This window comes from Mercurialis annua, linkage group LG2 (genome assembly GCF_937616625.2).
Source record: "Mercurialis annua linkage group LG2, ddMerAnnu1.2, whole genome shotgun sequence".
Classification (NCBI taxonomy): Eukaryota; Viridiplantae; Streptophyta; class Magnoliopsida; order Malpighiales; family Euphorbiaceae; genus Mercurialis; species Mercurialis annua.
Window position 1 is genome coordinate 38,704,512 of NC_065571.1, and position 12,269 is coordinate 38,716,780.

Consider the following 12,269-nt stretch of genomic DNA (forward strand, 5'->3'; position numbering starts at 1 on the left):
AATCAAATGAAAAAGAAGAAAAAAACAAGAAGAAAAGAAGAGAGAAGAAGAGAGGGAAGAGAGAAAAAAAAGGTGGCTATGTAAAAATTTAACTTAAAATGAGATAAGATTTTTTTATATAGTGGGTATTTTTGGTAAATAAGTTAACTTATTAGGTAATGTAAGATAAGAGAAAAATATAAGACAAAATGGTATAAATACTTTACCCAAAACAGATATTTGAAAAATAATCCCTTATTTTTAATTTGGAATAGAGTCGAAACCCAAATAAAAATGCAAATGGTTGTTTTCCTTCATCAGAGTGTAAAAGAAAAAGAGTTAAAGTAATTAAAGTTTTATGAAATAAATTAGAAAAATTATCAACTAAAACATTAATATGTGAATTTAAAGCATACATATGAAAAGATAAAAAAGGAGAAGAATATCAATAGAAGAGAAGAAGAGTATGGAGGCAGTGAAGCTATGTAGTTTATCTGCTTCTTTTAGGCATATCCTTCATTTCACTTCCACCAAACACACTTTTAGTTCACTCCTTCTCCGCTGCTGCTCCTCCACCACCGCCGCCACCAAAGTCCCCAGCCGCAGCCGCCGCTCCTCCACCTCCACCTCCACATCAGACCGCGAAGCTATTCGCGCCCTTCGCCTCAAAAAGGTCAAATATACATTAGTATTGTTAATGTTAATTAATCAGATAGCAAGAAAAAAGTGAATGTTTTCATAGCCTATTCGGTGTTTTTGTTTGTGAAGGTAGAAGAGTTGAGGAGCAATGGGGTTGAGCCATATGCATATAACTGGGAAAGGAGTCACAGTGCTAATCAGTTACAAGAGATATATAGGCATTTAGCTAATGGTGAAGAGTCTAAGGACGAGAGTGATAATGTGTGTATAGCTGGTCGAATTGTTGCTCGTAGAGCTTTCGGAAAGCTTGTTTTCTTAACTCTCCGGGACGACTCTGGAACTATTCAGGTTTCTACCATTCCTATGCATTCTGAGTTATTCTAAATTTTTAATTATTAGCAACTTTAATTGATATTGTAGATTCCTAGTTACAAATGTTCTTGTGTTGTTTTTGTAAAATGACATTTGCTTTTGCTCACATGCTGCATATTAGAGTTACAATTCTTTTTCTGCTGAAACTAAGTCATTGTGAAGAAGAATTAAACTACTTATGTGGCAGAAGCTGTTACCTTAATGCCAAGATCTTTAGCCAATGGTGCAGTTGGTTCTGTTTAGCAGCCGATTCTGCATAATTAACTGATTAAACATATCAATTCAACATCAAATTAAATTATCCATTAAAAATAAGCTTATTTACAACAATTATAAATTGATGGTCGGTGGTTCTCTACTGGGTTTACATCTTTTATACTAGAGGCACCTTATTTTTGAAGTTAGATGACAATCAAGAGAGCTACCTGCCATTTCTGCGTCTCTCTGGCATTCCCATGCTCCTCTGTTTATTCTTTTATATTCTTTCTAATACATCTTTTCGTTCAATCATTCTTCTTCTATAGCTTTACTGTGAGAAGGAGCATCTTTTGAATAATGACTTAGAGAAATTGAAGACACTTGTTGATATTGGTGACATATTGGGTGCCACTGGCTCCATGAAACGTACAGAGAAAGGTAAACTTATCAAAAGATAATGAACGTAAGGGAGCTCATTCACTTGAACCTTAAAACCTATTGCATAGTCGTCGTTGTTTTTTGGTTGAGGTAGAAAAACTGAAATGCTATGTTATCATTATTTTTTATGATCCACGGAACCTTGGGTTTAACACCCCCTCTGTTTCTGGTTTGTTCCTCAGGTGAGCTTTCAGTTTGTGTGAATTCTTTCACTATTCTTACAAAATCTCTTCTTCCACTACCGGACAAATATCATGGTTTAACTGATGTAGATAAGCGCTACCGCCAGCGGTTAGTTAATTTTCCATTTCTCAATCTTTTTTGGGTTATACAATGACAAAGACACAATGAAATAGCTTTATGCTGACTTTGATTGATGAATTTGCTTAGAAAATAATTTAGAGTTTATCTTTTCAGTTTTCACAATGTAAAAGTAGCACAAATGTGTTTTGTTTCATCTTGTTTTTGGTGAGGTAGTGAGACATTAATGTGATTTAAAGGTTATGGACACTTTATGCATGTCTCTATTGTAGTATCTTGCTGAACACATTCTTTTTTCTGTTTCTCTTCCTGCAATTCTTATTGCTGTGTTTAGGTATGTTGATATGATTGCAAATCCTGAAGTAGCTGATGTGTTCCGCAAAAGAGCAAAGGTGTGATTTCTTCAAAATCATAAAATTTCAACATCTCTCTCGCGTTCTCTAAGTTTTTTGAACTTATACTTGTGTTAAAAGCGAGGGTACCAGTTGTAGCTTTTTCTAATTTTTCTGTAAAATCTGTTTTTCTTTTATTCTTGATCATGAAGTTTAACTTTAGACCTTTATTAATCTCTTTATAAACAATTACAAAAGTTGTAATGTGAAATTTAAAAACATTCTACCCGTTTGTCATTTAATTAAATAGATTGGGAGAAAAGAACCTATATTGGCAACTCTACTGGATTGGCAATAAGGCAAAGCTATCACAAATGATATTACTGTACAAAATGGCAGATGGGAATGAAAGAGTTCAAAATTTGTCTATTTGGGATTATTGACAATTAGATTTTTGAGGAAAAAGTAGGCTAAGCTATGACCATAGTTATCAAAAGCGCGCCTCAGGCGTGCCTAGGCGCTAGAAAAGCGCTAGGCGAGGGTGGTGCGCCTGGGTGCGCTTCGGGTGCGCTTAAGGCATGAAGTGCGCTTTTTCCAGGCAAGAGACATTGTTGGAAACCCTATTTTTTTGTATTTGTTAAAGTTTTGGGCTTTGGACTTTGAGCTTTTAAAAAATCAAATATAAATAAAACAATTAATGAAAACAGAAGCCTTACAAATATAAAAATATTGCACTTAAAAACTATTATGCTCAAGACTCCTCTATCTTGATCGATGATCTTGTTTTTTATCACATTAAAATAAGAATCAAGGTCATGGACAAAGAATCATGTCATCTGAGCAAGCTTTTATATATCTATAATAGGTATTTAACTTTTTTACATATATGCGCCTAGATTCACTCGGGCGTGCGCTTTTTTTGCGCCTAGCGCCTCGGGCTATTTGAGGCCCTTTGCGCTTTAGGTGCGCCTAGCGCTTTAACAACTATGGCTATGACTAAGTGACATTACTGTACATAATGGCAGATGGGAATGAAAGAGTTCACAACGTGTCTATTTAGGTATTATTGGCAATTCGATTTTTGAGGAAAAAATAAGAACATTTTTGTAAGGCCAGAATTTCTTTTTATGGAGTATTAGGAACAAGAATCACTTTGAAAGATAAATAACAGTAGAGATTATGAGTTTTGATCTTAAAGTTTGTGTAGAGAGGTAAGAAGCACATAAACTTTGACAAAGTCGCGTGCCCCGTTTCAGAAACCGGAAACTCTTGGAAACTCATAGAAAACGTTTCCGTCTGTTTGGTAAATAAAAAAAATTAGGCAGCGATAAAAAAAACCCTAAAAAACTCTCAACAAATAATGTTTTTAATCAATTACCTACAAATTTTACTATTCACATTATCTACAATAAATCTTATCTTTTTATTTTATTGGGTTTAATTATGTTTTATTTTTTTGTTTATTTTATTAATTGACATAAATGTATAAATAAAATTTGATATATATATATATATATATATATATATATATATATATATATATATATAGTAAATTTTTTAATATTATTAATATACCCCTATATTTTATTATTTATACTTTTCCCTCACTTTTTGTGTCCTTCATTTTAGAAAAATGTCGTGTCGTTTCCGTGCTACTTAAGTAGAGAGGTCTCCACCATTGACAGTTTCATGCTCCTTCAAACTCTGCATACTTCTGACTGCAAGCAATTTTTATTTGTGGTTTTGACTATGATTATATTGTGGATTTGCAGCATTCTTGTTATTTGGATGGTTTAGCAATTTAAGATGAAGAATAATACTCTAATATCTTTTTTGGCAGGTTATATCTGAGCTTCGCAAGACAGTGGAAGCAGTAGGTTTTCTTGAAGTTGAAACTCCAGTTCTACAGGTTTATTACTGCCATCATCGTACTTTTGCGTTTTGATATCTTCTTTTGAGTATTATTGTCTTACACCATGTTACGTAGCAACTTCGTAAACCATTCTTCAAACTGAAAGTTGGTGTTGTTAGTTTTGGCATATTGATGTGAAAGCTATATAACAGCATTCTTGTCATTGTGATGGCGTTGTTAGTTTTGTCATATTGTCTGATGGCATATTCAGATGTGTTTTCTAAAATCCCTTACTTCACCGGTTTGTGTTTGTTGCCAAAGTCATATATCATGGCTAGATTTGAGAATTGAAAACCTTAAATAGACCACTGGGATGTTAACATAGTCATCTTTAGTTGGGTTCCTTCTGTATCCCAGGGCCTTTGAGAATGCTATGTCCTAAGCATGTGCACACTCCAATGCAGAAATTCTAGCTTCGATAGGACATTGACATTCGGAAACAGTGTGATACATGCTATACAACTGTCATTTTTTTTACTGCTCAATTTTGGGTTTAATTAAGGAATTTCATGGTTGCATATGATATGATAAATGTGAATATAGTATATAGCGAGCAAGGAATGGCTATTGTTTTGAAAAAAATTCCCCAGTGGGAAAATGCCATCAGAATGGAACTAGGTTTCTAAGACAAATGGAAATCTCTTTCACTATGAAGGTTTAGATGTTTTACATAGATAATCTAACTTGGGGTTTAGAGTGTTAATACGTAGTTGTTTCTCAAGTTCCTACTTTGTTTAAGAGTCATTTTAGTGAACAAAAGTGGTATCTTCAGGAAGTGGACATAATTTTCACTTTTATATATTTGTGGAATTAATATTGGTGAATTTGTTCATTGGGCGTGGTAGAACAGAAGACATCATCATTCTTCTAATGTCTTGCAATAATTCTTTATAGAGATCCTTTTTGCATATCTAAGTTGATTGTCTTCATTGCATGAGAGAAATTTTTTCTTTCAAGTTTGCATTGTTGGATTTGATTTCATTTGTGTGTTTCTAATTAGAAATATTATTAGCTTCTAGAAATTGGTTTTTTATTGATTTTATCTTCTAGGGAGCAGCTGGTGGAGCAGAAGCTAGGCCATTTGTGACATATCATAATTCACTTGGAAGGGATCTTTATTTAAGAATTGCAACAGAGCTTCATTTGAAGAGAATGTTGGTGAGGTTTTGATCTTAATTCTCTTTTAAACTTCGATACTGTCATATAACTCATTGATAAAGCCTTTATTTTCCATCTTGTTATATTCATGAAAAGTATTACTAGACAATGTGCCGGACTTGACAATTTCTTCTCAAGCATTAGTTTTTGAGGGATTTTCTTTTGGTAACTTGTTAAAATTTACGCTCTATGGGAAGCTTTAAAATCTCTTGCTCTCTGTCTTCTTGGTATATTTTACTTAGGAAACTGCAACATCCACGAGGCTTTACAATTCACTCTATTTTCTTAAACAATCTTTGCAATTACTTGCAAACACTTCATCAGTTCCCCCAAATCAACGTGTACTGCGTTATTGATTTCTAGCTGGTAGAATATCTTGTGCCTAATTGAACATAATGATTTTGTATAATGGTGGTTGATGGATCATACTCATTACTAATATTGCCTTAAGAGGTTATGCACATGTTCACTTGGATTTACATAACACAATCATCTTCTGCTTTTCTTGATTCCCTGAGTCCAAAAGTTTGAACTTTGAAGGAGTAATTCTTTATTCTAATTGTGCAGAGAAATTTATTTCAAGTGAACAGGTTATGAACCAGTTCACTTGGACTTACAACACAATCATCTTCTGGTTTTCTTGATTCCTTAAGTCCAAAAGTTTGAACTTTGAGGAGTAATCCTTTATTCTAGTTGTGCAGAGAAATTTATTTTAGGAGGTAATGTAGAGAAATTTGTGTTCATTTTTGTTCAGGCTGTGTTTTTCCTCCCTGGCATTTAATGCTTGCTTACTTATTTTGCAGCTCTAAAAGCTTAGCTGTTAACTATTGTTCAGTTGTTTAATCATTTACAAGGATGGGTCATTTTGGTCTCTTCAAATTTTATCCTTGCGGCCTATCTAAATTTGATTCTAAATCTTGATCTTCAACCACAATATTTTTTCCCTATGCAGCCATGTCTATTGTTTTTAAATAATCGTGTTTGATATACTACTCGCCTCTTCTCATTTAGCAGTTTAACATGAAGTATTCCCTCACATGCACTTTTTGTTGGTCTCTAGATCTTTTGCAGTGCAAATGCTCTCTATATTCTTGATTCAAGTGTAAAATTGAGAGTGAAAGGCGTTGATTTGTAAACACAAGTCTTAGTACCGAGGCTCATTAACAGCAAAATCATTGACAATTGCTGGGTAGGGCTGACTCTGTCCATCTCTTTTCAGGACACTATTTGGGTAGCAGACAGAATAATGCTTCTGTAATGCTTGGCTTGCGAGTGCCATGGCAAATACATAAAAAAAAAATCCTCTGCCATTAATATTAGTATACATTGTAATTGATGAAATAATATGATATTCATGCTAGTTTTTCGCTTTTATTTTAGAAAGTAACAGTGAGTCAAAGTATTAGCTTCATCTGCATTTTATCCTCCTTTATTTTATTATTATTATTAGTCCTAATTTGTCTTACGAAATTATAGGTTGGAGGATTTGAGAAAGTATATGAGATTGGTCGAATATTCAGAAATGAGGGCATTTCCCCTCGACATAATCCAGAATTTACTACTATAGAGGTAAACTCATAGTGTCACCTTAGCCAATCCAAATTTTAGATTATAAGCTTTGCATGGTACAAATAATTTCAGTAGTCTTATATGATGGAAATCTGATAGTTACTTGTCTAGCTTGATAACAGATGTATGAAGCATATTCAGACTATCAAAGCATGATGAACATGGCAGAGGAAATTGTCACTCGCTGTGCTATTGCTGTTCATGGGAAGCTAACAATTGATTACCAGGTAATGGTGCTTTAGCAGTGGAGTACACCATTAGACATTTACTATTTGTCTATTTCATTATATTAAAGTATCTGAGAGTGATATCCTATTAGATTTTGAAAAGCTTGTGTAATCCTTCAACACAGGGGATAGCGATTTGTCTAGAGCGGCCCTGGAGGAGAGAAACCATGCATAATCTTGTGAAAGAGGCCACCGGAATTGATTTCAATGAGCTTCAAAATGATCTAAAAGCTGCCAAAGATACAACTTTGAAGAATCTTGAGCCTGTGCTTGAAAACAAGGATAGATCCTCAATTGAAGGGTGCGCTTCTTTGGGCCACCTCCTTAATGAGGTGATCATCCTATATTTCTCAAGTCAAGTTGGAGGTTGCTGGGAAGTTTTCTTTTTGCAGGGGAATGTTTCAATTTTTTTTTTCGTGGCCACATGGGGATCTGTTTTCGACATCCATAAGATTTTAAGTTTATTCAACTTTTGCAGGTTTTTGAAATTTTTGTAGAGCCAAAGCTCTTGCAACCCACATTTGTTTTGGACTATCCTATTGAGATCTCTCCTCTGGCAAAACCACATCGAAGGTAGAAAACTTCTACCAAAGTCTTAGTGTTGTCTGTTTCTTATGTATAATGACACAAAAATTGTTGCCCCTTTTTTCACATTTTGTGTGGTACTTTAAGGTGTTCTCAATTTATCTTTGTCTAGTATCTTGGTGTACTTGCTTCATGTGTTGATGTAAAAGAAAACAGAATTCTTATTAAAGAGATGTAATGTTGGTGGCTAGATTATTTTGCATTTATGATTATAAATATCTCTTGCAGTTTATTTTTTTTCTTTCTGGTTTGTTAGCAATACACAGTCCTCTGTTTGACCAGATGGAAAATTTATCTTTGTGATTATATATTTATGGCAAACTTGAAATGAGCATATTCTTTCTTGAAAGTGTAGAGAGCACTAGAATGTAGTTGCCTCTTTTGTTATTGCTTTTTTAAACTTGGCTTTTTATTTATCCACAACAGGCATGAAGGCTTGACTGAAAGATTTGAGCTCTTCATCTGTGGTCGTGAACTTGCTAATGCATTTTCTGAATTGACTGATCCTATGGATCAGGTATGTCATAAGCCCTCTTGAAGATATGCTATTCAGATTTATGGTTTCAATGTGTCAATTCAAATGATGAACATGCTGCTATGAATTTTACTAGTAGTAGTCAGTTATCCTTTTCTTTTTAAAGTTCCTGTACTTATGATATTACCTAAATATAAATTTCCTATAAATTCTTTCTTCCTGGATGAACTTTTAATAGCTTAAATTAAACTTTGGAAGTCGTAGAAGAATTTAAAATGTCTTCATGGAAAAAATAGAAGCTAGCTAATCGATTAATTTTCTTTAGTTATTATTTCCAAGCCTTGAAGCCATTGTGGACATCGAAGGTGTACATGATAACAAACAAAACTTGTAAGGGGTAATAACTAAAAACATCCCCACATTAATTTAAGTGATAATTATTAGCACTCTCCACTTTTAAAAAGTTCATTGTTTTCCCTGATCAAATTCACCCCTGTTCCCTCTATTAGTTAAACTAGGTCGAAGAGTCTCATTGTTAAAAATAAAGTTCATCTTGAAACTTCTCTGTCTTTCAAAAAAAATCCATAAATCATTAGAAAATCCAAATAAATATCAATAATTATTTATCTTTATTTATTATAATATATTAATATCTTATTTCTTTCTTTAAAATAAGTATTAAAAACGAAAAAAATTAAAATTATAAAATAAATAATTATAATATATTTGGATTCGGTAAAAATATAAATTTAATATATTTCTGTTTGGTTTTAAATTTAAGTTTTTTTATTCAAAATCGAACCAGATCAAATATATTCTGAATTTTAAAATTAATAATAAATTAGATCAACGCAAAATAAATTAAATTTTGTTGTTTTGTCAAAAAAAAAAGAACATTTGAATTTAATTTTGAAGTTTTTTAAACTTATAAGCAATGGGCAATTAGCACATAAATTAACTTTGTTGGCAAATCAGTCATAAATTTGGTCATTATGGTCAATTAACCCTCAATTGAGGGGACAATTAGCTTACAAGTTGTGGGGGCAAATTGCCAATTGAGGGGACTATTAGTTTACAAGTTGAGGGGGCAAATTGCCAAAAATTGTGTTAATTGACCATAATCACCAAGTTCATGATCGATTTGCCCACAAAGTTAATTTATGTGTTAATTGTCCATTGCTTACAAGTTGAGGCGACAAATTGCTACTTAAGTCAATAAAAAATCACAAATATTTTCGGTAATTATTTAAATTATCATGATTTTATAACTTTTTTTGCAGGAAACATAAGTTCATGGGCCAAATTGGATTTTATTTTTATCAATAAGACTCTCTAAGGCTCTAACTGACTGAAAGTGGTAATGAATTTTGATCAAAAGTTAGGGGAAAACCATGGACTTTTTAAAAGCAAGGGGGAACTAGTAATTTTAACTTAATGTGAGGGTTTTTTTATAGTAATTATCCTAAAATTTTACCCTTTTCTTTTCATTTGCTGTATCTGGTCCAATGTAATTAGAGGCGCAGAAGCGGCTCTCCTAGGCGCAAAGGCGAGGCACAATTGGCAAAAAACTCCCTTTGGACGTCTATGGGAGGGTGCCTTCAATCAAGTTACACCTTAAATGGCCTAGGCGATAATTAAAGAAATGAGTCGTAAAGAAAGAACTAATTTGGCCTATGTTTCCAGCTAATTCAACCTATGTTTTAGTAAATTAAGTTATTTAATGAAATTTAAAAGTTTTTTTTTTATTTGAGAAAAATGGAATTTAAAAGTTTTAAATAAGTATGAAGTTTCAAATAAATTAGATCGATTTTTTCTTTAAATTATAACCTATGTTGTAGGAATTCAAGCTATACTAAGATGTGTAAAAGTTTTTTACATATTGAAACTACCTTAGAAATTTTAAAAGTACTTTAGCATTATCTAAGTAAAAAAATACATTACACATCCAAAATCTATTAACAAAATAAAAGAATCTTAAAAGCCGTTTGATATTAGAAAATGGTCATTTAGTAATTTATGCTGAAGTTTTAGCCGTTTGATATTAGAAAAAAGACATTTAGTAATTTATGTAAAAAAAATTGCACCTCACTTTTGTTCAGACCAATGTCTTTTTTCTTCACCTTGCGCCCAAGTACCGCAGTCTTTTAACTATCTTAATCCAATCCATCCATTGCTTTTCCCTTCTTAGCATTATAAGTTTCTTTTTAATTAGTTTGAAATAGATCTATAGTAGTTAGTTGCCTTGTACATGCTGATCAGGAGATGTAAGAGTAGTGGTATGTTGAGCAAATGGTCGATTGTGGTCAATTAACACAAGTTAACTGAATTCGTGTCTGTGGTTCATAGGGTTTAACTGAGTTTTTGCTCACTCCTAGCAGCATGTCTGAATGACTACAAATAATTTTTTTCTTTTTCTGCTTAATGAACTGAAAACTTCATGCATAGTGAAGTAAAACTAAAAGTGTGGACCATATGATGATTTTTAAAATGATGCGCATAGATTTGATGGCTCCTCGGTCCCTCTGATAAGAAGAAATGTGTCTTTTTCTATTAAAAAAAATGTAGCCTGCAATTTTTTTTTCTTGCTATCTTGTTGTCCAGTATGCTTTTCCTCTACTAATGCTTTTGTGCTTTTCTGGTATATCAAGAGACCTGTAGCTATGTTTGATATGATGTATTTTCAGAGAGGACGCTTGGAAGAGCAAGTGAGGCAGCACAATGAGAAGAGAAAAACTGTTTTACAAGCAAATCAAGAAGAGAATACAAATGAACACGAGGATGATTCATATGAAGTGACCCTTGATGATGACTTCTTAACGGCTTTGGAATATGGAATGCCTCCTGCTTCAGGAATGGTAATCACCTCTATGCTGTGCGTTTTTTCTTTGTCAAAGAATATTTTGAAACTAAATGATTGATTTAACAAGAAAAATGTTGATGCCTTTGGAAACTGAGTTATGTTAAATTCCTATTGGTAAGTACACAAATTGCTCTTTGAAGTTATTCTTGGATCAGACTACTACGTTGCATGGAAAATTCTCGAGTACTACGTCTCAGTGTTTTGTTTCCGGAATCTGAAACTACACAACTCTATGTTTGTAACTTATTCTTAAGAGAATGTCATTTCACCTTTTTTTGTTTCCACTTTGTCAGATTCAGCATTTTTGTTCTCATGCTAAATAGGCATCAAACCTTATATTTATGATTCTTTTAATCTGTTATGTGAGTTGAGTTTATGTGTAATATTTATTTTTCTGGAAAGAATATAACAGAGATTTTTAATTTTTTTGGCTTAGGGACTTGGAATCGACAGGTTGGTGATGCTTTTAACAAACTCTGCTAGTATTCGAGATGTTATAGCATTTCCCGTGCTCAAAATTCAGCCATAGGTTTCCTCCCGGCATTCAAGAAACAATGAGTGAGTTAATCCAAAAGAAGATTTCGCAAGGTATTTTGTTGTATTTTAGGTTGATAAAATATGATAGGACATTTTGAGCTATATGGCATTTTTGGAGGTTTCATGCATCATTCATGATATGTGATTGAGGATCATTTATCTTTTGGAGATTTCCATGTATCATTTAGATTTGAATGTTGGGAGTAATTTCTTCTCCCAGGAGTCCGATAAAGGCGAGACAAGCATCATGTATTTAATGATTTTTCCAAATAATTATTCTATGCGACTCCATGAGGAGCTTTCCGCATAAATTCGTAACAATTTCCTCATCACTTATACTTCCAGGAAGTATGAGATGCCTATCTAAGAAGTTTCTCACCCAAATCTGCATCTCAAAATGTTACATTTCTCTTTCATATCTCTATCAAACACTTTGGTTGGCAGGCAATATTATAGCTGCCGACTCCTTGTTCGCGGTGTAGGGTACCAAAATTAGTTGACGTCTTGTTCTCGTCGTATAAACATACTCGGATAATAGTATTATGATTGTTATGTGTGTCCATTATAATTGTTGAACTTAGTGGGTATATAATAGGTTATATAGACAACTTTTTTAATTCATTTATTTGAGCTTATTGAGTATAATATCTATATTTCAGAAAGCGTTGATAATTTTACGCTTACAACTAAAATTTTATATCTAAACCTACTTACATGTTAGTTAAAC

At 32.9% G+C, this 12,269-nt stretch overlaps 1 protein-coding gene across 1 annotated transcript; it reads left to right on the plus strand.

Moving 5' to 3' along the window:
- Positions 1 to 412: 412 nt before the first annotated feature.
- On the plus strand, positions 413 to 11,863 carry LOC126669077 (lysine--tRNA ligase, chloroplastic/mitochondrial). Its single transcript, XM_050362393.2, has 14 exons — positions 413 to 652; positions 748 to 966; positions 1,515 to 1,626; positions 1,809 to 1,917; positions 2,222 to 2,279; positions 4,060 to 4,128; positions 5,182 to 5,289; positions 6,766 to 6,858; positions 6,981 to 7,085; positions 7,211 to 7,417; positions 7,564 to 7,658; positions 8,097 to 8,187; positions 10,830 to 11,000; positions 11,442 to 11,863. The coding sequence occupies exons 1-14, from the start codon at positions 446 to 448 to the stop codon at positions 11,532 to 11,534; spliced, it is 1,737 nt and encodes a 578-aa protein (XP_050218350.1). The 5' UTR covers positions 413 to 445; the 3' UTR covers positions 11,535 to 11,863.
- The last annotated feature ends 406 nt before the right edge of the window (positions 11,864 to 12,269 follow it).